At 44.1% G+C, this 24,335-nt stretch overlaps 1 protein-coding gene across 50 annotated transcripts in view; it reads right to left on the minus strand.

Moving 5' to 3' along the window:
* LOC104138520 (transcription factor 4) overlaps positions 1–24,335 on the minus strand; it is a 231,608-nt gene that overhangs the window by 27,117 nt on the left and 180,156 nt on the right. For all 50 annotated transcript variants that reach the window (XM_068924439.1, XM_068924438.1, XM_068924435.1 and 47 more), the window contains 4 exons: positions 17,662–17,767; positions 15,117–15,250; positions 11,454–11,586; positions 52–119 (listed from right to left, as the gene is read on the minus strand). In XM_068924439.1, coding sequence (XP_068780540.1) covers positions 52–119; positions 11,454–11,586; positions 15,117–15,250; positions 17,662–17,767 — 441 coding nt within the window. The remainder of the gene's footprint in view (positions 1–51; positions 120–11,453; positions 11,587–15,116; positions 15,251–17,661; positions 17,768–24,335) is intronic.

The following is a 24,335-nucleotide window of genomic DNA, read 5'->3' on the forward strand; positions in this document are numbered from 1 at the left end:
TTCACACTTTGAAAATGGAAAACGTGTATTCCAAAGTAAATATTTCCTTACAGAGGCAAGTGCTTTCCCCAGCGCATCACCAGTCTGCGAGCTGCCTGCTGCCCCACTTCCTCTGTTTGCTGAAAAACAAAAGACTGAATGTAAAAACAGACAGAAAGACATCATAGATTTCTTTTCCTGGTCCACTTACTCATAATTTAATTGCATTTTAATGCTAATTACATCAATTGAATCATTAATTACCATTAGTTTGCTTGCTAAGGTAGATATCAAACATACTCATGTTCCATTTTTGCAGATAAAATATAAACTTGACATCTTGCTTTTTAAAAATATATTGCATATTTGATAGTACTTGGCCATATGGCTTTATTTTTTCTAAATGAAAGGTTGCTAATTGTAGAAGATGCTCAAAGGTATGAAAAATATGCAAGTTCATAACTAGACAAGCCTGCTGTAATCTGAAGCCTGGTGTGCAGAAATGGTTGCCTTCCTTCATGCCTGACCCATGCTCATATTCGGTGCCAATCAAGGGTTGCTGTGTTTGTATTTTAAGATATTCTAACTTAACTCTTTAACGTTAAAGAGCTTTCTTCTTCAGAATCTCGAAGGCACTTTTGTTATAAGGGCAACATTTCACATTTAATATGTCAATAACTACTGGAGAGGAACATTCTAAAGGTGGCAAAAATGAATCCTCTAGAGTTGGGAATGACATAATTTAGTCTGCCTGTGGAGCTTGATTTCTTTTTGTTCTAGTGTCTGTATTATGAGCCAGTTGTTAATTACATGATGGCTTACTATTTTTCCAAGCAACCCTAGCCTCACTCACTGCAAAGCAAAGACAAAGGGCAATTAATAAGCAGCTACTCAGTATTTTCTTTCCTTCCCATTCACTCTGTGACCTTAGTCCCTTCTCTACTTTTCAAAATGCATTTTACAGACATTATCTATTTCCACATAGGCTTTCCAACGTATTCCTTCTGATTGTATTTAAACATTTTATGCATATTTAATTTAATGACTTTTCACCATCTCAGGTGACCGGATTGCACCTTTGATATGAGAAACTGAAGGAAAGAAAAATTAGAGTGAAACATTTCACCAGTTTCTCACCCTCAAGTAACAGGATTGCAACTTCTCCATTCATATGAGAAGCTGAAGGATAGAAAAATTAGGGTGAAACATTCCACCCATTTTATTTTTCCAGAATACTCAGCATCTATATATCCATTTATAAACTAAAAGCATAGCTTTGACTGACTGCTGTGACTGATCAATACTTCTGCTTTGGTCCCGAAGGACCGTAAGTCCGGCAACTAAAAAATGAGAAACAAACAGTAACTACCCATGAAAAGTTTGGATTAATATCTTATCTAGTATCATACAGGAATGCTATGGCTGAAGCAGGACCAGGAACTTGCACCTACGGTGGTTTCACCTGTTTCAATCATCGTTTTTCTCTCTTAAGCCCCTGCCCTGCTCCCTGCGCGCTTTCCACGCTCTGCAGCATAGGGTAAGAGGTCCTACTCGCACCTGACACCCCCAGAGCAAACCCACCCTCTGCTCTGAATGAGGAAAGGGCCTTGGGGAAAAGAACACGTGACCAAATTGTTAGAAGTCGTACCACGAAGCACAAACACAGCAGGAAACGTATGTCTACATGTGAGACGGGTGGGAAGTAACTAATGCTACCTTTTACATTTCTCATTTCATAACTTTTGAATGAGCTCCATCCTGCCAAAGGGCTAAATTTCTACCAGCAGCTTCGGCAGAGTCAAGTCAGGAGAACTTATGGAACGACATGGAACAGGGTTTTCCTTCTATTTCTCATTTACAACACGCATGTTATAAAATTTAAGAAATGGAAAAACTTTACATTTAACTTGGCTACATAAAATTCTGACCTTTGATCCCAAACTTTTCGACAAAAGTCGCATAGTGGAGTTTGCTCGCATCCTTGCTTGCTCCTATCTTTCCTTTCTTTCAGTTATACCTTTATTATTACTATTGTATGTTTGGAAATAAGCTTATATGTCAATGATAACGTTTATTTGTTAGCTTAGTTTGAAATTAGGTCTCCAAGATCTATTAAGCGTAGGATTTGCTACACTGAGCCACTGTGGAAAGCACAAAGTTATTACACCCCTGAACATTAACCAAGAAATGCAAAGGCAATGAAATAGAATATGTGGTGTCACTTAGAGATGCAACTTATCAGACTAATTTAATGTTGCAAGCTGAAGGTTTGTGACTTGAATAATATGAGTCAGACATCCAGAAATTGAGTTACTTAGTTCTAAAGTGAACTGTGAATCTAAATGTAAATCATGCGGGGTTGTTTTTTTCTTTTTCTAAGTGACTTTAACTACATTACTCTAAAATTAAGACCTACATTTGTCTGCCTGAAGACTGGGTTCTCATAAGGAGAGGAGCTATACCGGTCCTGCAGGAGAAGCAAACATAGGCACCACAGAGTCACACCGCATGTGCTGTTACAAGCCTCCGACAGCGCTTAGCTGGGCCACGTCTTATATTTGTTACTGCTAAGAACAAAGGAATTCTTCAGATACACTGAATATTAAACTTCTCATGAAAGACTTTGAAGACAAATTAATACAGTAGGCCTGGAAAACATACAAAGGAAAGGCACAAGGATGGGCAGAAGTATGAGAAGTTTCCTTTTGAGGAGAGGTGTTTCACTATGAAAGGGATGACGAGGAATACCTCGGGGGTTTATAGCAGCATGAGTAACCTGGGGAAGTCAAGCTGTGCATGATTATTCATGCTTCTCACCATATTAAAAAAAAAAAGGCATTTTTTCCACTTGGTATCCAGTCAAATGGGGAAACGCTCTACTTTAAGGTACGTGGAGACCAAATATACAAATAGAGAAAAAAACTGGAGAAATTCATGGGGAAAAATCCACCAGTGGCAGTTAAACATCAGCGTCCGGATGCAGCTTCAGGTCAGGATGGCTCTGAACTGTGACTGTCAGAGCCAGGAGGAAATGCCAGAGGATGGATGGCCGCGCACATGATTTCTTCCTAGATGCTTTGCAAACTGCCTGCTGCTGGCCACTGCTGACAGCAGAGCGCCGGCCCCCAGGAGCCAACACCATTTTTATCATTACGTCCCAAGAGGCGGCGGAGAAAACAGACAAACAAAGGTAACCAAGACACTTTCCACTTGAAAGATCAAGTCAAACGCAGCCAGACATGGATCTTGAGACAGGCTGCTAAAAGCGTTCATGTGTGGAGAATAACCAGGATATTTAAATATATCTAACTTCTACGTATGCTGTCATTTCTTACACAACTGATTGTTTTACATGTAAATTCTTCTTTGGTCCAACTACCATTCTGGTAATGTAAGGGGCACGACTGAAAGCTGCAGGTGCCTAGGAAAACCCCATATTTGCAGGAGGAAAAGAAAAATTTCGGCTTAAGAGGAGACGCAACAAGGACTGTCTACCGAAGGAGCCCAAAGAATTTGGAAGCAGCAGGACAAAACTAACTTGTCATCTTGGGACTACTTACACAGAGAATGGACCTCAAATGTAGGAAAAGATAACCCATGATATCACTACAGAAAAAGGTAACATACATTGCTGTTTTACACAGGGAATGACTATGGAATATTATCAACTGTTTCTATTTATATCTAACATTTGTTGGTCCTTCATTTTACTATTGGCTTCAGTGAAACACTATTTAAATACAACTAGTTATATACTGAAGGTCGAACAGACGTAGGCTTGTTCTGTAAAGCCTCACTGGCGTCCAGAATAGCACCCAGAATGGAAGAAAACTGATAGGAGAAATAAGAAAGGATATTTGGACTACGCTGTGAACTGAATCGTGAAGACAAATGTAGTTTCTCAAACCGTGTCCGTGCAGACTCGACTCTTAATGCACACGTCCCTCAAACTGTTCTGTGCGGTAGGCAGGGGACGCGCCACACGTGAAGAAGGATTGCAGAACAGACCAGCTGGCATCAGATCTGTCATCCTGCACCAGAGAGGGATACGAGGAAATCTGCGGACACTGCTCCAAACAGCAGCCCTATCAATCTTGTAGGCAGGGGCATTCACAAGGTAAGCTGTGCCGGGTGTGCAAAGCCCCAGCTGAATGAGCTGTGTAATAACTTAGTGAGTCAGCATGGTGAGGCCTCAGACAGTCTAAGACCTCTGCCTGTCACTTCTGGATAAAGATGGTCCTCCGATTTTTTTCCACAAAAATTTTGAATGCAGACTAGATACTGATCTTAAATAAATAAAAGGCTTTTTCCCATCCAAAATGCGCTCTTCCACTTCATTTTAGGCTTTTGGAAGAAAACCAGAAGATGTGCTGGTCAAGTAAGATGGATGACCTTCGGCAAATATTTAGTGCAGCTTAAATATAAGAACAAAAAATATTTTAAAAGAGTAACTTTTAAAAGCTAATAGTAAAAAGTTTTTCAAGTTCATTGGAACTAGGGACCATGATAGGGAGCTGGAAAAGACCTGCAGATGAGCAAGATGAAACATGACAATTCAAGGGAAAAAACGTCACAGAAGAAATGCTAAGCAGATCGTTTTCATCAGCCTTGTCCATGGGACAAGTGATATTTTACAAGGGATTAGTCGGGAAAATTGGCTCCAGCTGAAGTGTTAATGTAAAGGCTTTAAAATATATAAATAAAAAGAAAAAAAATAAAGAGCCAAATGATGCTTCTAAGGGTTCTCAAGAAACTCAAATACAAAATTGTCTAACTTCTAATCGCAGGCTGAAATCTATTGCTCAGTCCAACCTAGTACTGAAGTAAAGAAGGCAGAAAATATGACACCAATACTGGAAACAAGTTCTATGAGTTCAAAGAGCCAAACTTTAAATTCAGACTCTGTACTAGGAAAGATAACAAAGAACAACATGCACATGGATAAATACTTAGGACATCAATCAACAATGCTTTCTTGGAGGGCAGATGTGTCTTGCAAATCTAAAGTCCTTCCAAAGGACGATGAGCACGTGGATACAGGTGATCCAGTAAGTACAATGCACTTGCACTCCTCAGGAAGCTTTCAGCAAAGTCCCCTTGCAAAGGCTCTCAAAGAAACTAAATTGTCTTCAGATAACAGGGTAGGGAAGATAATCCTACAGATTAAAAAAATGATTAAGAAAGAGAAGAGAGTAGGAACTAACGGTTAGCTTTATAAAGGAGGAATATTACCAGCAAAACCCCAGTGCACAGCTCTGTACTGTTCAGCGTACTCAGGTATGGCCTGAAAAAAGTGACATATACTGAGGATGTTTCCTGAGAGGATAAAAATACATTCAGGATAATAAAATATAAAGTTACCTGTGAAGAGCAGCTCTTATAACACTAATTTGCTGGGCAATATGTGTCATACGCAGAGCAGTGTTGACAAATACATGGCAACAAGCATGGAGAAAACAAAGCCTTACACTATAAATATACATGGGTGGGGTCTCCGTTACCTAATAAGCACTCCAGAAAGAAATCCAGGAGCTACAGTGAATAATTCACTGAAAACATCAGCTTATTGTTAAGTAGCAGAGCCCTCCCCCCCGCCAAACCCCAAACAACTAGGAATTAGTGTAAAAAGAACAGAGACAAAACAAAACATTATGGTGCCATACGAATTTATGGCACATCTATATTTTGAACACAGCGCAAAGATCTGGTAAGTCCATCAAAAAAAGAGCATCAAGGTCTACAGAACAGAAAATGTGAAGAGAAGACAGAAAAATCAGAGCCTTGGGGTAGGCTCCGTCAGAGGAAGAACCAAATAAACAAGGGAAAGGGACAACTCCAGCAGGACATGGGCCCCGATGGGATGCACCCACGAGTGCTGAGGGAGCTGGCGGATGTTATCGCTAGGCCACTCTCCATCATCTTTGAAAGGTCATGGCAATCAGGAGAGGTGCCTGAGGACCGGAAGAAAGCCAATGTCACGCCAGTCTTCAAAAAGGGCAAGAAGGAGGAGCCAGGAAACTACAGGCCTGTCAGCCTCACCTCCATCCCGGGAAAGGTGATGGAACAGCTCCTCCTGAAGGTCATCACTAAGCATCTGGAGGACAAGAAGGTGATCAGGAGTGGTCAGCATGGATTCACCAAAGGGAAATCATGCTTGACCAATCTGAGAGCCTTCTATGACGGAATGACTGGCTGGGTAGATGAGGGCAGAGCAGTGGATGTTGTCTTTCTGGACTTCAGCAAGGCTTTTGACACTGTCTCCCATCACATCCTCCTAGGTAAGCTCAGGAAGTGTGGGCTAGATGAGTGGACGGTGAGGTGGCTTGAGAACTGGCTGGATGGCCGAGCTCAGAGGGTTGTGGTGAATGGCGCAGAGTCAAGTTGGAGGCCTGTGGCTAGTGGTGTCCCCCAGGGGTCAGTCCTGGGTCCAGTCTTGTTCAATGTAGTCATCAATGACCTGGAGGAAGGGACAGAGTGCACCCTCAGCAAGTTTGCTGATGATACTAAACTGGGGGGAGAGGCTAACACACCAGAAGACTGTGCTGCCATTCAGAGGGACCTGGACAGGCTGGAGAGGTGGGCGGAGAGGAACCTCAGGAAGTTCAACAGAGGCAAGTGCAAGGTCCTGCACCTAGGCAGGAATAATCCCATGCACCAGTACAGGCTGGGGACTGACCTGTTGGAAAGTAGCTCTGCCGAGAAGGACCTGGGAGTGCTGGTGGACAACAAGTTAAACATGAGCCAGCAGTGTGCCCCTGTGGCCAAGAAGGCCAATGGTCTCCTGGGGTGCATTAGGCAGAGTGTTGCCAGCAGGTGGAGGGAGGTGATCCTGCCCCTCTCCTCAGCCCTGGTGAGGCCTCCCCTGGAGTACTGTGTCCAGTTCTGGGCTCCCCAGTACAAGAGAGACATGGCACTGCTGGAGAGAGTCCAGCGGAGGGCTACCAAGATGATTAGAGGGCTGGAGCACCTCTCCTATGAAGAAAGACTGCAAGAGCTGGGCCTGTTCAGCCTGGAGAAGAGAAGATTGAGAGGCGATCTCATCAACGTGTACAAGTATCTGAAGGGGGAGTGTCAAGAGGATGAGGCCAGTCTCTTCTCCGTGGTGCCCAGCAACAGGACAAGAGGCAATGGGCAGAAACTGAACCACAGGAAGCTCCATCTGAACCTGAGGAAAAACTTCTTCGCTGTGAGGGTGACAGAGCATTGGAACAGGTTGCCCAGAGAGGTGGTGGAGTCTCCTTCGCTGGAGATATTCAAAAGCCGTCTGGATGTGATCCTGGGCAATATGCTCTAGGTGACCCTGCTTGAACAGGGAGGTTGCACTAGATGATCTCCAGAGGTCCCTTCCAACCTAAACGATTCTGTGATTCTGTGACATGCTACAAGCTCCAAAATCACAATTAACACAGAGGAGAGGCTATTTGCTGCTGCTCATGGCAGCACGAGAGTGAGCGAGGACCACGTAAGATCCTGGGAAAGCAGATTCAACAAGGGGCAGAAGGAGGTTCCTTGGCACGCGTGCCAAATTTAACTGCGCCAGGCAAGCGAGGAGCTCTTGGACCTGACCATGTGGCAGATGCTAAGGCTGAGGAAGCTGAAGTCCGTAAAGCTAAGTGACATGCACAGGCTGGGGCCCTGGCTGCTCGTGCTGGTTCCAGCACAAAAAGAGGGCACACCAAGTAAGCTGGGAAGAGCTAGGTTCAGAGCAGACACCAGCAGGCAATACTTGGCATTGGGTCGTTGACCTGTAGGATGCCTTTCCAAGCGATGCCACGGATGCTGCAAGTTTACACCGGTTCAAGGAGAGACTGGATCAGCTCATGGAGAAGAATGAGTTAAAGGTTCCCACATACTCAGACCCGTACCCAGCTGAGGCAGCTCCTGAGTGGGAAATGACTGGGAAAATACTATATATGCTTGCCCTGGTTTTATATTCCTTCCGAGGAAATCCTTACAGGCTGCTGGAGACAGGACCGTGGGGGAGACGAGCTTTTGGTCTTAACAAGGACAGATGTTTTTAAGTTCTTTGCAAAACATTCTGAACAACTTAGCGCAAGGAACGCTATGAAACCCACTCAAATTTGGAAGGGGACAGTTTATCCAAAACATTTCTGGACTGGGCTTAATTGAGTGAAGTAGTCAAATCCAGACTTCAAGAAAGGTTTCTATTAATTAATTAATGACGGACAAAGTTTTGAGGCAAGAACGAGGGAGCACTCAGTGAAACTTGCAGGACAACAAATTAAAATATATAAATAAAGTACGTATCTACGTATCAGGTAGCAGCAGGTCCAAAAAGGGATTAGACAAACTCATGGACAACAGGTCCATAAACAGACACTTGAAGAAGCAGGCAAGAATTTACCCTCTAACCTCACTAATAAAAAAATTCTGGATGCGAGGGCAGTACGAAGGGAGCAAACGACAGAAATGGCCAGGATGACGTTTTGACACTGTCAAAAGTAGAATGCTAGGCTAGACGGACCATCGATCTGATGCACTAAGGCATTTCTTACGTACTTATGGTAGCTCTTAATTTCCTCAAGTTGGTCGGAATATAGATTTTATCTATATACAACAACTACACGCATATAAGCATATAAGCCTAAATAACGATTTCCACGCTTTCAGAGAGCAAGTCTCCACTGATACAAGGCATCAGCAAATTTTGGTGGGACATAACAGACACTGAGAGCTTGGAAACAGGATTCCTCTGTTGTAAAATAGGACTTGAATGTGCATCGCAGGAGCTGTTACTTTCACTTTTGAGCTATTCCTCCACTCACAAAACTATTAACGTGCTGAAGACATCATGAAAGACTGTAACCTTGTAAAGGATCAATTCTAACTATGTTGAAGAGCATGTTTATTGTTATACTTAATCTCCTAAAACTTTCTCAGAGTGTTTCTGTGAAGAACAATTCTGCACTGGAAGGAAAACAGACAGAATGGTAAAGTATGTCCTTTTCACATCATACCGGTGGGACTGTTGATTGTAAATCTTAGATTATTGAATAAACTTCCAGGAATCTGTGTCTCAACCAGTATAATTATATCTAGCAAAGTATCTGGTGTAACTGATAGGTTGGAGCCATCTATTAGAGAATTCCAGACAGACTTTTTATAGTTTAAATGCTAGTACAAACTCATGCTGTTCTGATGGAATAGTGCTTTCTAGAACAGCAGACTGGAAATTATGTCTCTATGTAAAGAACAGTGGAAAAACTTGCACCATCTTGGTATTCATAGCTGGTGATCTTCCCAAATTATGAGGAACTGGCACTGCTGGATAAAAGTCATATTCTTCTTATGCTATGTGACAGTTCACCACCCTAGTGTAACTGGAAGCTTAACATTCTTGTAAAATGCACAGTGCAGTATTATGTGACTGCTATAATAATAAAATTACTGTAAAACTAGTGCCTCCAGGGGAAATGTACATAATATTTCTCCTGGAAAAGCTGCGTGTCACAACGCATCATCTCATACAAACAATAAGTCATTAGACGTGAAAGCAGCAAACAGGATTAATACATGTATCACACAGACATGATATAGTGTCTTTAGCATACGCTGCATGAATAGATCTCAATAACTGGCTGCTTAAACATTACATTGCTTCAGACCTTTGAAATCACAAAGCCAACACTCCGAGGAAGATTAACCACTGCTCCTTGTCAGTGCTGTCACATAGTCCATTGAAAGAACTTTCTCCCTACTGCTTTTCAAATCTGCACTGCCATTTAATCAATGCGACTCGCCTACCAAAGTCCTGCTCACTGCGCTTCACGCTCTCCTGCTGTCGCACCTACTCTCCTAGAGCCGGTCAGGCATTTCGCGGAAGTCGGAAGGTACGTCTCAGGACACACTTTGCTAGGCAGTCCCCCTGCTCCGCACGGCCGGGGTATGCTGGTGCACTTCCTGGAGCAACAGCTCCAGTCATGCAGCCTGGGACCTCGCCAGAGCCTACATCTGCTCACTTTTGGTCCCTGCTTACGCTCCTTTCTCTGGAAATCAGGGCACACGGAGAGAAGACAGCGTGTGCCTAGACTTCAAGGGAGGTTCATTGACTTAGGAGGAGATTAGGACTCACATCTAGGTCCAAGAAATACTTTTGCAGGCTTCGGTTTAGACATAGGCCAATGGCACTTCTTGTTGAATATTTACAGCTGTGCAAAGAATCTGCACATTTGTATTGTAGCTCTTTTGATTTTTATTCACACATTGGAATTTTCAGCAGATGAATCCAGATGCAAATCTATATGAATCTTTTACATGGAAAATTTAGACATTTTCATGGATGGCTCATTCAGGCATAGGGTCAGGAGAGTAGATTCAGACTCCTACCTGTTTATATCCCTCAGCAAAATGTTGCATCCCTAAACGCTATCTGTAATGCTTCTACATAACTGTTGCAAAAAACCAGATGAATTAAATTTGACTCTATTCGGCTCCTTTTGAGAGAGAGAGTGATTTTTGATGTCACGCACACAGGAAAAGTAATACATTGAAAAGGAAGAATTCTCAATGGAATGGCAAGATTGAGCACAGAAATACTATACTGTAATGGGATACTTTTTTCTCAGACAGTGATAAATTAAGAAGAGACTGTATTTAGTTTCTTCTTTGTTCAGAGACCTTGAAAAATATGATGCCCATGTGTTAATGTTTGAACCCACCCTCCATTCTTACTGCATTAGTCCTGCTCACAGTCATTCAATACAGAATCATGTGTGTAATCTGAAACATGTGTCAAATGATGTGTTCCCTATTTACCAATTATTTAATTAGCTTTATTTGTTCTTTGAGATACAGGCAAAGCAATATTTCTTTATTTCCTGTCTTTAAGTATGAACCGGTATTTGCCAAACAGTTGAGAAAGTATACAGATGTATGCTATTAATTTAGAAGAGCGCGTTAGAACAATATCAGTAACGTTAAAAAAAGAAGGCTCTCTTCTCGTTACAGAGACATGCTGCCATCCCCGGTTTCCCCCCCACGATGTGGAAATCAAGTTAAAAACTGAAGGGAATGGGTGTTGTGATACAGAAGTAAAGTATCACTTCACAAGGTGCTGTAGGCGATTAAATCACTGAAGACAATAAAATTAGACTTCAAAACTAGCAGGATTAGGCACTTAGTGGGTATAATATATTCCATACAAACTTTGAAACAAACCACTTTACTGAGTTGAATATTACATTTTTATATTAATTCTCAAAGAGAAGAAGCATTAAATGCTTAAGCAAGGAAGGCAAAGGTCAATTATAATATATTTATTTACATGAAATTTTTCACATCATCTTTCTACATCTACTGAACCGAAAATCTAGCCTTTCTCTATACTTCAATACACTAGGAAATAACTCTTCATCTTGACTTCAACTATTTGGTGTTAGGATTGAAACAGATGAGCTGGGAAGACGGTAACGAGAGCAAGGGGGGACCGCCGGGAGCCGGCGGGGAGGACTCACCCATTATACTGTCCGTGCCATTGGCTGGGGGTGTGCAAGAGGATGCGCTGTAATGATTCGTGCCACTGCGGTGGAAGGTGGACATCGGAGGAAGACTGGAATTGATGTCTGCTGAGGAGTGTGATGGGTAGCTCTGTGGCAAGAGGGATGAAAAAAACGGAAGCATCTTAAATGCCGAGAACATGCAAGACAGCAGGCTACTTGTATTGCTCCAGTCTCAAATACTGCCGTAATTCACCCAACAGAGAAAAGCAGAATGTTGTCGTGAGACAGAGGGACGAGCACATTTTTCTACTCAAATCTGACAGCTTCTTGAGGAGATACAACATGCACCTGTGGGTACTGAACATGCATAACATGTAGTGAACATGTATGAACATCTACAGTGGAAAGTTCGTAACTGATGGTGGTACGGCAGAAATAACAAGAAATTGTGATGTATCAAGCAAATCTCTGCGACAGGGACAGCTATTTGTTGGAGGAACAGTCTTCCAAGGGAAGTGGTAGAAACCCATACTGCTTTTGACATTTAAAACAAGACCTGACAAAGTACTGCAGAGCATGCTATAAGGAGACACGCTGGCACAAATGGGCACACCAGGTAATCTATTGGATCCATTTTTTTTCTCCTGTTGAGGTACCTCTATGCTATAGACAACCAAAAAAGGTGATGGATCAAGTTCTCTAAGCAAGTGCAAGACAAGTGTCTGGGTAACACATAGAAGACATTGATAGCTATACAGCTGGATTGACACAGACCTCCTTTACTGTGACACAATGTTGCTGCGGTTAAATTTTTGCTGAATTTACATAACTATAAACCTGGCTTCCATTAGTGCAGTTTGTCACTGTTAAATAGTCTTTTTTTAATCAGTGTAAGACACAGTGCGCAGACAAGTGCTAGAACATGCCCAGCTTTTATCTCCATCACAGCACTGTTCCCAAAAGGAAGGGGTCATGCAGAAGATCTCCCGGTTCTGGAGACTCTCATACAACGGCTCATTGGAAATAAAGGTAGCTGGATACCAATAACTGAACAGTATCTACTCCGGGATCAAGGCATTATAATGTTAGTGCAACGTTAGCTTTGCACCCTCTGTCTCCTTATGCGGTTCAAAGTAAGCTGGCTAAAAACCATTTTTTCTTCATTTCTATTATTTAATTACTTTTGCAGGATTTTTTTTTAGTTTAGTACCAAATTACAGGATATTTGAAAGTTACACCAAAAAATGTAAATATATAGCCAAATCCTACTTTTCTTACCCGTGGAAAAACCGCCATGAACTCTGACTAAAGTCTGAATAAAAATTTCAGGCTTTGACTCATTTATAAACCACTCTCGGACTTCAGCCCCAAATCCAATTGGCTGAAACTGCACAGATGAACAGAATGTGTCATATGACTGAGAAACAAGTAAACAACGATTGTTTCGGTCAAGAGTCTAAAAACAAGCAATTCCATCTCCCCTGCTAAACTGCTGTTCCATGACACATACTGAAGTGGTGTTTTGTGATTTTCTCATTTCTCAGGGGAAGAAATCCAAACACTATTGCCAAACATTTTAGGCAAAACATGGGATCTGAGAACTGTTCTTTGTATGCAAAGCATCTATTTAGAAAAGCACTAATAAGCAATGAGAAACTAAGAATAATAAACAACAGCTCTCTGCCTGCCCCAGCACCTCCACCTCACTGGGAAGTTAGGAACATGTGCCGGGACTGAACTGAAACCACTCCAGCTTTCCTCAACAGGCTTTTCTTACAGTAAAACTGCTGACCTCTCATCGATGCTCCAAGAGAAATTAGGCAAAGAGCACTTACAGAGTCCCTGTCTCCCTTCTGTCCCACTGCTACCTCAAATACAGAAGGCTCTGCTAGTACAAATATTTACAATAATTAATCAATATGAACTTCACAGGCACTGAGCACCTACAAGTCCCACTGGTGTCAATGTGAGATCTGAGGTCCCACCATCTCTGAAATTTCGAGCAAATAATTCCTACATAGAAGAAACATTCTGGAGAGTCTAGCCTGAATGTCCCAGCCCTCTTCACCTTGGGGAAATGTTTTAACTCTCCACGAAAACCATTATGCATTACAAGAAATCCAGACTCAAGGTACACGTAAAAGAAATGCAAACACGTTTTCAGACTTGCACAATGAAGGCACTCAGCTGTCTTAACTCCACCCTGAACTGATGCCATGCAAAAGCCTCCTAAATCTGATGAACTAGTATCAGTGTAGATACCAAATTAGATTAAATTGGGTTTTAAAGGTATGCTCAATTTTATAATATATGCTTGTCACTTCAGAGCAATGCTAAATTTGCTTAGTGCTCTAATTATGCCTTTTATAAAGACGTGATTAAGCAGTTTTTGAGGCAATTTCTTTTGCTTTTGACTTCCTATTAGTGTTACATAGCACTGTGTTAACCTCATTAAATTTGAGATTTGAAAAATTTGTTTTGCAAATAATTCTCAGTTTGCCAAACTGAGTTTAATTTGTCTAATTCCTAAAAGGAAGTTTCTTCTAAACTTCAAAGTAATAGACTCCTCCCTTAAAACCAGTACTTCTTGTTACTCTCCTTTTCAATGGTCTTCCAGAATGAAAAGGATAGGTACAAAATAGGAAAACAGTACTTGCAAAATTACATACATTTTCAGGAAAATGACTTCCGTTTTAGCAGTCTGTTCATCTCTTTACCAAAAAAAAAAAAACCAAACCAAAACAAATAACCCCCTCAAAAAAAAAAAAAGGATGAAATCCATTTTCTTACTACATAATCCATTCAGCCATGATATTAGAATATCCCCTAAGCTGTGCTCCAATCAGATTTAATTCCAATTTTATTCCATTCCAATACAATAGATGGAAGTGGGGCAGCAACTTACTTTTGTGAGACATCAGGATGTCCCAGAGAAAACAAAAAATCTCCCATTTTTAGAAGCAGAAAATTTATGCTAGAAACCTATAAACTCGGAGAAGCAAAGGCTATTGGCAATCATAAACCATAAATACTAATCAGCATGCATGTGTGCAGCTCATACGTAGGGTGATGGTCAGGTAATGAACACAAACAGCTGATCAACTCTGTTCTACTGAAACTTAATCTAAAAGAACAGTCTACGAAAGAACTCTTTTCTCCTCTTTTCACTTCCCAGTCACACTAGCAGAGGTTGTGAGATGTATAGAAGCAGCATAAAATACTTGGCAATCTGTATACGTTTAAACCAGCACAAGCAATTCTCTCCTGGGAGCTTTCAGTGCAAGCAAGTATTTACACAGGGCGGAACCTGTGAAAGGAAACTTGGTCGCTACCCTTCCAGTGGCGGACTTGGCTGCTCCCATTCCCGAGGGCTTCCCAAACTACTATACAGTTAAGTTTAAATGTTTACTTCTCTCACAAGAGACTGAATGTTTAAATACAATATTCAAAACAAAGTTTTCTGAGATCTCCCAAACTCGTTTTTGCAGAACATTAGGCACGTTGAGAACGTGCAGTGGGGCAGGGAGAACATTTTGGTGGTGTGACCTGAATACAGGTCAACGCCACGAGACATCCTGAGCATCTCCCGAAGGGCTCCTGCTGGTACACAACCCAGGCAGTTGCGCAGCTCTCTGCCCTTCACCCGCGCGACCCTCTTCCCCCTCGCGCACGTCGTACCAAGCGGTCATGGGGGTGCAGACTGCAGTAGCTACTGGACTGTGGAATATGAGACGAGTTGCCCAGCATCCCTCCGTAACCGGGCTGGTTCATCCCGCTGGAGGAGCTCCACGGGTCACTGCTGTGATGGCCATCTGCAACACAGAAAGAAAGCACAGCTTTCTGAAGCCTCTAAATCTTATATAACTGCTCGGTTTTGCCCTTCTGCAAACTCTGAAACAACCAGCCTAACAGGGCCGCGTGCACCCAGCGTCCGGCTGCATTTGTAATCGCTCGCAGTAAGAGACGGCAGCTGCGAAAGGAAGGCCGTACGTTGCCTTTCTGGCTCCTGAAGGCCACATAGCTTTAACACACAGACAAGCTCCTAATGAAAAAATGAAGCTGAGCTGAGCAGCAGCGTATAACAGCGTCATCCTGAAATGCATTATGTTTGCCACATAGCTTCTGCTTGAAAGCTTCCTGCAGCTTTATTCCTTCTGCTGTATCTTAAACTCAAGTATATAAACTGAGTTGTAACAAATTTCATCAGGGATAAAAGTCTGAGCTTTGAAATGAAATAAACTAAGTCTATTCATTAGAATTAGTCTGGGCTAATAAGCTCTGGACAATGCCTTAAGCTAGTTAATGATCTGATATGTCCCGAACTTTGAATTTTTCCACATCCAGAGAGTTTTTCTGAGGTTTTTTGGTTTTTTTTTTTTTGTTTGGATAGTGTTGGTTTTTGGTTGTCTGGGTTCTTACTTTTTTAAGGAAAAAAAAGGTAGCACCACTTGTATTGTGTCTTCTTTTAGGGATTTCACTGCTTCTGCTTCTAACATGCATGGCATCCGCCCTTCCACTGAATTCACTGCAAGGTGCGATTTGCACTAAAGATTACGAAACAAGGTTCCCCACATTTTACCAAGTGATAGAGCTAGCTGTACGTTTTGCATTTAACTAGATATTTTGAAATGGAGTCATAATAATCCAGTGAAAAATTCCAGTGGAAGAATGCCACCGTTTTAACATTAAAAAAAAAAAAAAAGATAACTTTTCCGTAACGATCAGCAGACCTCAAAGAGAGGCACATGGGCTGGAAAAGCTATCAGCTTTTGCAAACTACAAGAGTTGGTCTAATAAAAAATTATTGTGTCTCAGCTTCAACCCTGCCTTATTCATATCCTTCAGAAATCCTGGCAACAACGCGTCTAGCATAACCTTCCCATAGTTGTTTGAATAGTCATTTAATGAGATTTATGTCACCAATACAAATCTGTGAGAAGATAATATTTAAAAATACGGAACGCGTTGCAAAGTATAAATATTTAATATCATTAGAAACCTATCAATGTCTACCATTTATAATTCTACAGGAGTTTCGTAACAGTTTGCTCTTTAAGCGGTATTTATTTCCGTTTTAAGCCAAGAGCACCACTTTCTTTTGAGCTGCTGCCCATACTTCCCGGCTCAGGGAACCAGTCTAGATGTAGACTTCCGCACCAACGGAGGGGACAATATGGGTCAACGTTTCTACCGACCTCCTCGTCCATCCTGTCCCGTTTCCACCCACAACGACCCCGCAAGGTGGCAATAAGAACGGCGCCACGACCCATTCCTCCCGCGACCGCTTCCCAGCAGCCTGCCTCCCGCCTCTGCTTAAAAAAAGCGGATCAACTCGAAACCCAGACTGGAATATCCACAAATGAGAGCTGGGGCATGGCAGATCTCACGCTGGCCGGAGGCGGGCAGCCGAGCCGCTCGCTGGAGACCCACTGCCAGTGCCTGCGATTTTCGGTGCTTGGGACTCGAAGCGGCTGCTTCTTTGAGGGTAGGAATTGGAAAGTCGATATAGAGAGAACAAAATCTAATCCCTTGTCCTGCAGATACTTTCACCTGCTGAATCACATAGTTTTACTTATCCGTCTAAAGCTAAGTATATGTGTAAGTGTTTAAAAGCTAATTATTTTGCCCTAAATGTGGCAAAAGATGAGTAGCCTCATTCTAGGTGGATGTTTCCGAACTCTTGGAATTTTATTTACTAAGTTATATGGAATTTCATCTTACTTGCATGTAATCACTGCAAGAAATACAACACGGTAACAGTGAACACATAAAAACTACTAACCCCTTCTCAAACGTGAGCAACTGCGTTCTTAATTTTTACAAGGCTGCTGCAATTCCATATACAACATACAGACGTACTGGTAGCATTGTATACTTTAGCACAAAAACATTAGCATAAAAACAACGCTACACAAAGTACATACGTGAATTCGTGTGCATTTCCAATATGCATAATGTATGTGCGCACACACGCTGAAAAAACTGCTTCAAGTAACTCAGACGATAAGGACCTGGCAAGCTATTCATTATCCTGTTTCACTGCCGGATCAAAACAAGATGTTCAGAGACGTAATGATCAAATGAAAACTTACAGGTCTTCATTTTAATGGTAATCTTACAGACCGCAAGATGATATTCCTGTATGTCTCGACTACATATAAACCAAAATACAAACACAGAAAACGTATGCAAAATAGATTTCTTCTTGAAAGCAGCATCTTACCTTGCATGAAGAAGGAGCTAGGAAAAGTGCTGGCTGCTGGTTTTGAGGATGGATAACCTGGTGAATCCCTATTGTAGTCGGCAGTGCTTGCTGACGGGGCATAAACCTAAGGAAAAAAAGACTAATTTAGTATGCCTTTAGCAGGAAGCAGGAAAGAAATATTGAGTTTTTACCTCGCTCAGTATAAATCAGTTCGCAACACTACATAATTCTTCTCTCAGAATACAAAAACCTCAGTACATGTGTGACTAGAAAATAAATTTTAGGCTTCAAAAGAAACTCCAGTTTGCCATTTTCCAGCTTTAAACAAGGGTATCTGCAAGGTATTTGTCCAACTATATATTTCTGTAAATAAAATGAGCAAACAGATGTACATACGTTCTTCCTTGAGCGTTAGGGAGCCGAAAATAAACAAGAACTTGAAACAATACTTATTTTCTTACACGGCAGCATACAGGCTTCACACATTTCAGAACAAAAATGAAAGCACATCAAATACTTTATTTCCCCAGTGAAAAAATGAGATTTAGAAAGCAGCATTACCAAGAGCACTGAAAATCATAAACATATCTTGGGGTACTACATTCCCATGGTCCGAGCTCTTTCCCGAGAAGCCTGAAAGGACGATTAAAAACCTGGATCTACACGAGACCACCAACGCGGCGTGCGTACGCATCAGGGGAACAAGGCCGTCTTTCCTAGTACTTATTATATGTGCGTGTGCAATAAACTTAGTGCGTGTGCCAAAAAACTAATTTGCTTACATTTGTTTACTAATACCCCAGAGGTTTCTGTAACTCGCCTTTTACAAACTATCTATCTGGTGGATTTCTTGCTTGTGTTTAGTTCAACGGGGAAGAGCATTCAGTTTAAAAAAAGGAAAAAAAAAAAAGGAAAAAAAGGAAAAAAACCCGCCCGGGCTCAGAAGGCGTAGTTGAATTTCTTCCCTCTCTCTCTTCCCCTGAATTTTGTTCCTGCGGTGGAAGTCGCTCTCTCCAGATGGTCAGGAAGACCGAAGCACTGTCATCTCCTGATGAAAATGGATACCTTCCTGCCTCCATTTTGAAGGAGGCAGCAGATCACAGAGCTGGCAGGGAGCCGGCTCCGGCACGCACAGGTCACAGCGAAAAGCAGAGCGCGAGCCGCCAACGAGACGGGGCTGCGAGCAACGCCAGCGCGAAGCCCAGCGCCGGCCGGCCGCCTCGCGCCCTCGCGCCGGGGCCAGCGCGAGGACTTCTCTCCCCCCCCAAAAAAACAAGGAGCGGGCGAGAGGCCAAGGAAAACGCGGCATGGAGGAGAAGCCCCCCTTTTCCCTTCCCCCCCCCCACCCCGCTGCTGCAAACCAACGCAACGGGAGAGCCGGCGGCCGAGGGCGACGTCGGCCCGGGGCGCTCGGCCCCCCGGCGGCCAAGCGGGCCGAAAGCCCGGGGGCCGCCGCCGAGCTGGGGACGGCCTGAGCCCCCGCAGGCTGCCGCGTCCCTCCGAGGGCGGCGCGTTCAGGCGGAAAAGGGATAACGCGGCCGTGAGCGGGGCGGCCCCGCCGCCCACGCGGGCGCGAGGACGGACGGCGGGGGGCCTGGCGCTCGGTCCGCCCTCACGTGGACGCCGCACCTCCCCTCGCCTCTTAGCGTCTGAAGGGAACGAAGGGCTCCGATACGGCCGGCCGGCCCAGCGGACGCCAGCTGCGCGCTGTGGCAACCTGCCGTGTCACTTCTCCTAATGCTAGCTTCTTCGGCCTTACTGTTTCCACATCAGCTATCCCTTGAGGGTGCTGGAAGTCAGGCAGAAACGCAACCTGAGGGTTTCAACCTGCGAGGGGGGAAAACAAATCCCCCTCGACCCCAGGCCCTCCGCATCCCGCAAGCGCATCTCCTGCGCGTCAGCCAAGGGAAGGGGGGTCAGGGCGAGAGGCAACGGGGCAAGGGCCTTTCCAAACATCTCGACGGATGGAGGGATGGGGGAGACGTCGGCCAGCCCAGACCTCCCAGCTCTGGTCAACGGGAAGGCAGAGGAACCGAGGCAGGAGGACCCACCTCATCCTCCTTGCACACCCCTTCCCAACCCTTCCCGCTCTCCTGGCCAACGGCGGCTAGAGGCCTGGGAGCATTTTCTTACAAACGTTTAATGCGAGTTATCAGAGGATGACCATAAAGAAATCGCAGAGGTTTTCAGAAAAGACATCTGAATGTCAGACTTAATGCTAAAATAACTACCTTCAGATTAAAGATGGGCAGGGAAGAAAAAAACTAGGTCTGATGCTTCCACATACCTGCGGTATACTAATGCAGAAAGCCAACAGCCAGGTTAGAAAGAGGAAATAACATCAAAGGCAGTATACCATTGCTTTAATAAAACATGCAGCAGGCTTCTTGCAGTTTCAAAGCGGCGTGCGCGTCGATCGCGCAACAGATGTATTACGCTGACGCACCTCGAGGAGGTGTAACGCCTGGCTTTAAAAAACCAACTGCCTCGCGGTATTTAATTTACAGTAATTTCTCTATTCTGCTTTCTCACGACATTTTTAAGAGTCCCGGGCGCTTTGCTCTGCTCCAGGCGCCGGGTTTGGCCTCTGGGCTGTGCCTGCGGACAGGACCTTCCCCGTCGCCCACCGGCGCCCGCGCTAGCCCACGCCTGCCGTCAGCCCGACGACGCCACGCGCTGCCGCCGCACGCCGATGCCACTCGGCAGCGGCAACGAAGCCGCAGACTTTTTCAAGTAATCAGCAGGGCCCAGCAAGAGGCGTCGAGTCTCTTCATCACGTGCTCAGTTGCTCTTTTCTAAATAAAATCAACTGTTTCCCCCTACTTGCTGTTCTAGAGTCTACAAGGCAAGCGCAACAGATTTTTTTCTTTCCCCTCAGAAATCTGCATCGAAGTCAAAACTAAGTATTTTAGACACCTACAGCAAGATCACATGAACTTATAAGCGCACTTCCTTCTCACTCATTGGACAGGTATCACACGTAGCACCTTCACCGGCGGGGAGAAGTTTCCCACGGGATAGGCGAAAACACAAAGGACAACCTCACCAGCGAGACCACGATGCCAGCACGTCCAAACCGCTGCATGGTTAAGAGTCCTACCTGGGAAAAATTACATGGGTTCTTGTCTTAAAAGAGACGATGAAAAAGCCCCCTCCTGCATCCTCTGCGACCGCCTGCTACGCTGAGCTGCCTTTATGTACCGCCACTATTTTAGGATTCCCACCACCTTGTCTCCCCTTCCGGCGCGGTTCCTCTCCCCGTTTCCCTGGAAGGGTTTCGTTCCCTTCTTTCATCTCGCCGCCCGCCACCTCCCCGCGTGGGCTCTCTCCTCTCCTCCAGCACCGCGAGCTCTTCCCCGAGCAAGCCGCCGCCACATGCAACGTGCTGCCTCTAGACCTGGGCTCGGAAATCGGGAGGAACGGCACAAGAAAAGCAAAACAGAGCATGACTAAGGGCTGAAAGCAGACAGCTCACGAACCCTAAAGCACGCATCAGTCGGGCTCCAAGCAGGCTCGCGCGGAAGCGCCGAATATTCCCCGTTAACGATCTTTTTTTGGTTGTAACGTGGACTCTCACGGCTCGGCTGCGCAAAAGTCACAGCACCAATTCGGAGGTGGGCTGCACGCTGTGAAACGAAGCCAAGAGAGGGGCGGGCGGAGGAGAAGCACCTGACGAACCTGCCTGCCATCCCACAGCGCCTCGGCGCTTCGTGCCGAGCTTCCAAGAAAATCCCCTTGGTCTTTGCGGGCTGGCTTATCCGGGTGTACCATACCCCAGCTTACGCAGCACCTAGGAATATGGCCCAATATCTATGTTTACAGGAAGGATTTTATAAAAAAAATGACATAAATAGCCCTTTCCTCAGTATATTTATAAACACAGGAATGACATTTAGGGGTAGATCAAAACAAAGCGTCTCCTGTATACAAACTCGGAGCGCGGTCCAGCTTTCCTTCGCATGACGATACTTCTTTGCCTCAATCCTGCTTTTTCCTACATTCCTGCAGCCATTTCAGACATAACTCCAGCTAAACAAAAATTAGACCAGGAAAAGGCTCCCTCCCACCAGTGGCTATTCGGCTTTGCACATTTTTTCTGCAGTAACCACAGAGTGTGAGTGATAAAGGTAAAACAACTCTCCATCGGCACTGCAAAGCGACCAGTATATATTTTATGCTGCTTGTTGACTTGTCCACTAATTGATGAGTTCAGCTCACTACACTGTTTATTGTCAAACTAAATCATAAAACTGCAGGGTCAGATTCTTAAATGTGGGTGCCCGAGCGGCAACCACAAAAGCTCACAGGCGGAATCTCGTTTGTGCACAAAACCCGGCTGCTTTGGCTGATGGGTCTCTTTTGTCCCAAATTCCACAACAGTCGCAGCTCCGCTTTCCACAGCTCTGCTTTCTGAATGATTCAATAGGAAAACACTTCAAAAATAACCAAATTTCATACAGCCAGCAGTGAAATGGATTTAAGGGAAACCATATGCCAGTGTTTCTTCACATGTCGACGCTGAGGATTTTGCATTTCCTCGATATGTGCTTGTTTGGAATGACCAGGCACCCAACAGGTGTAAAAAGCCCAGGCATGTATCTACTTTCAGGTTTCACATACCAGCAGCTGTAATCAATCTTCAGTGTTAGCAACAGGAAACTTGCCAGGACAAGATTGCAATTAAATCTGGGTCAAACACGTTTGGTGATTTTTCACCGTTCTTAGCAGTTGTATAAAAACGATGAATGAAAACTTTGGCAAATGTTACCCTGGGCAGCTTCTGGATGTGCAAGTCAGTTTAGAAGTTGTGAAGTAAAGGAAGCAAAAACATCAAAAGGAGAAGAAGAGGGTAGACAGATTTCAGCGGTCATGAAGCGATGGAAAAGATAGCCAGAATAAATGCCAGCTTACAAACTGTCCTGGAACCGGCTGTAACTCTTCCTCACTAAAGACAGACGTTTATTTTTCCTGTTGGTTTTATAGCAAAATTCTCACAGAGCGAGAGCCACTGGATTCAAGCAAATTAACTCATTTTGCTGTGGCAGGCTCAGTCATAAGAATGAATTTAAAGAGTTGTAGGGTGTTTTTTTTTTTTTAATCCTGTATTTCCTTAAGAAAAGGAGTCTTTCCATATAAATATTCATTATTGTCAGGTTTTTATCACACTAAGATTCTCATGTTATCATGACATTAGTTAAGAGCAGGCCTGGAAATTCCTCTCATATCAAAACGTGCAGAAGTCTACAGATTTGTTTTCCCTTATACCATAGGGACGGTAGTATTTTCAGCAGGCAATAAACAGAGTAGAGGAGGTGATCAGCTGTATGGACATACAATATTCTAACTGGCCCGTGTCGTCTTGTCATTATTCCACAAAACAAATAATGTTAAAAAAAAAACCCAAGAAAGTATATTATTTATTCATATTGATAATGCATCCATCAATGTTTGCCAGATAACTTTACAAAGGAGTTGTGTCTACTGCTTAACTTAGACACTTAAGCTATCATGAATAAGCGCTGATAAAGAAAGACAACCCAATACCTTGACCCAGAATTGCGAAAGTAAAACAGGTTGAATTTATACCACTGGGAAAAATGGCAACATACCGTCTACAAACAGAAGAAACGGGGCAAGCTGCAGATGCGCACAGCCAACCTTCTGGTTTGACAGCAAATCTATCGTAGATTTAAAGATGTTAATGTTCTTAAAGAGACCCTGAATTTAGAAAGTGATTCTGACTCGTGCTGGGAAGTTTGGAGAGATGATGAATAACGATCTGGGGGAAAGGAGCCGTTCTGTAAGGTGACACGATGAAAAAATTATCGCATTGTTTCAGTTTTTGGGAGCCTGCCTGCAAGTTCCCAACACCTTGTCTTCCTTAAACTCCTCTGGAAAGCCCGCTAGGAACGCGCTTCCAGATCTCTCCGGTTTTCGCATGCAAGGGCTTCTGAGCCGGTTTCCAGCACTGCTGATCTAGCAGGAAGTAAGCACCGCGCGTGACGCGCCCGCAGCGCCCGAGGGCTCCCGCGCGAGGAGCGGGCTCCCGCCACGGGGGCCCCTCGCCGCCGCCGCCTCCTCCTCGGTGACAGCTGGCAGCAGGTGGCCAGAAACCCAGGCCGAGCAAAGGGACACCGGAGATTTTCTTCTCCCCTTCAATCTCGGCCCCGCGCTTCCAAATTCTCCCTCTCTCCCCTCCGCTCTTTGGGTTTCCTCCCAAATCAAAACACTCTGCAGTTTTTCCTGCGCTGGGAAAGGTCAGCTGGAAGGGAGGGCTCCTTCCCGCCGATGTTACGGCGGGTCAACAAGCCCCCCACCCGCCCTGCGCACCTAACGCCAAATCAAGAGGAATCCATCGCCTGGCGCGCGCGGCAGAAACACCGAGCGCGAGCCGTAACACACCGTAGTGATTTAGAGCAGTGTATTTCCGGAGACAGAGCAACCCACTTAAATAGGTACCCGATATAAGGAAACACTTGCGAAGAGAATAAACCCATCAATCAACAGCCTAGAGACTTCAAAATACATGGTGGAACGCCTTTAAAATTAAGATCTCAAAGAGAACATTTATTAAATTATAAAGTACATTACCAAATGGCAAAATGTAATGGCTATCAGAGCTGTCAGAAAGCATAAACCTGCTCATTGAAACAATCTGCTCCGCATTAGCAGATGTCAACTTCACACAGAAG

This window comes from Struthio camelus, chromosome W (assembly GCF_040807025.1).
Source record: "Struthio camelus isolate bStrCam1 chromosome W, bStrCam1.hap1, whole genome shotgun sequence".
Classification (NCBI taxonomy): domain Eukaryota; kingdom Metazoa; phylum Chordata; class Aves; order Struthioniformes; family Struthionidae; genus Struthio; species Struthio camelus.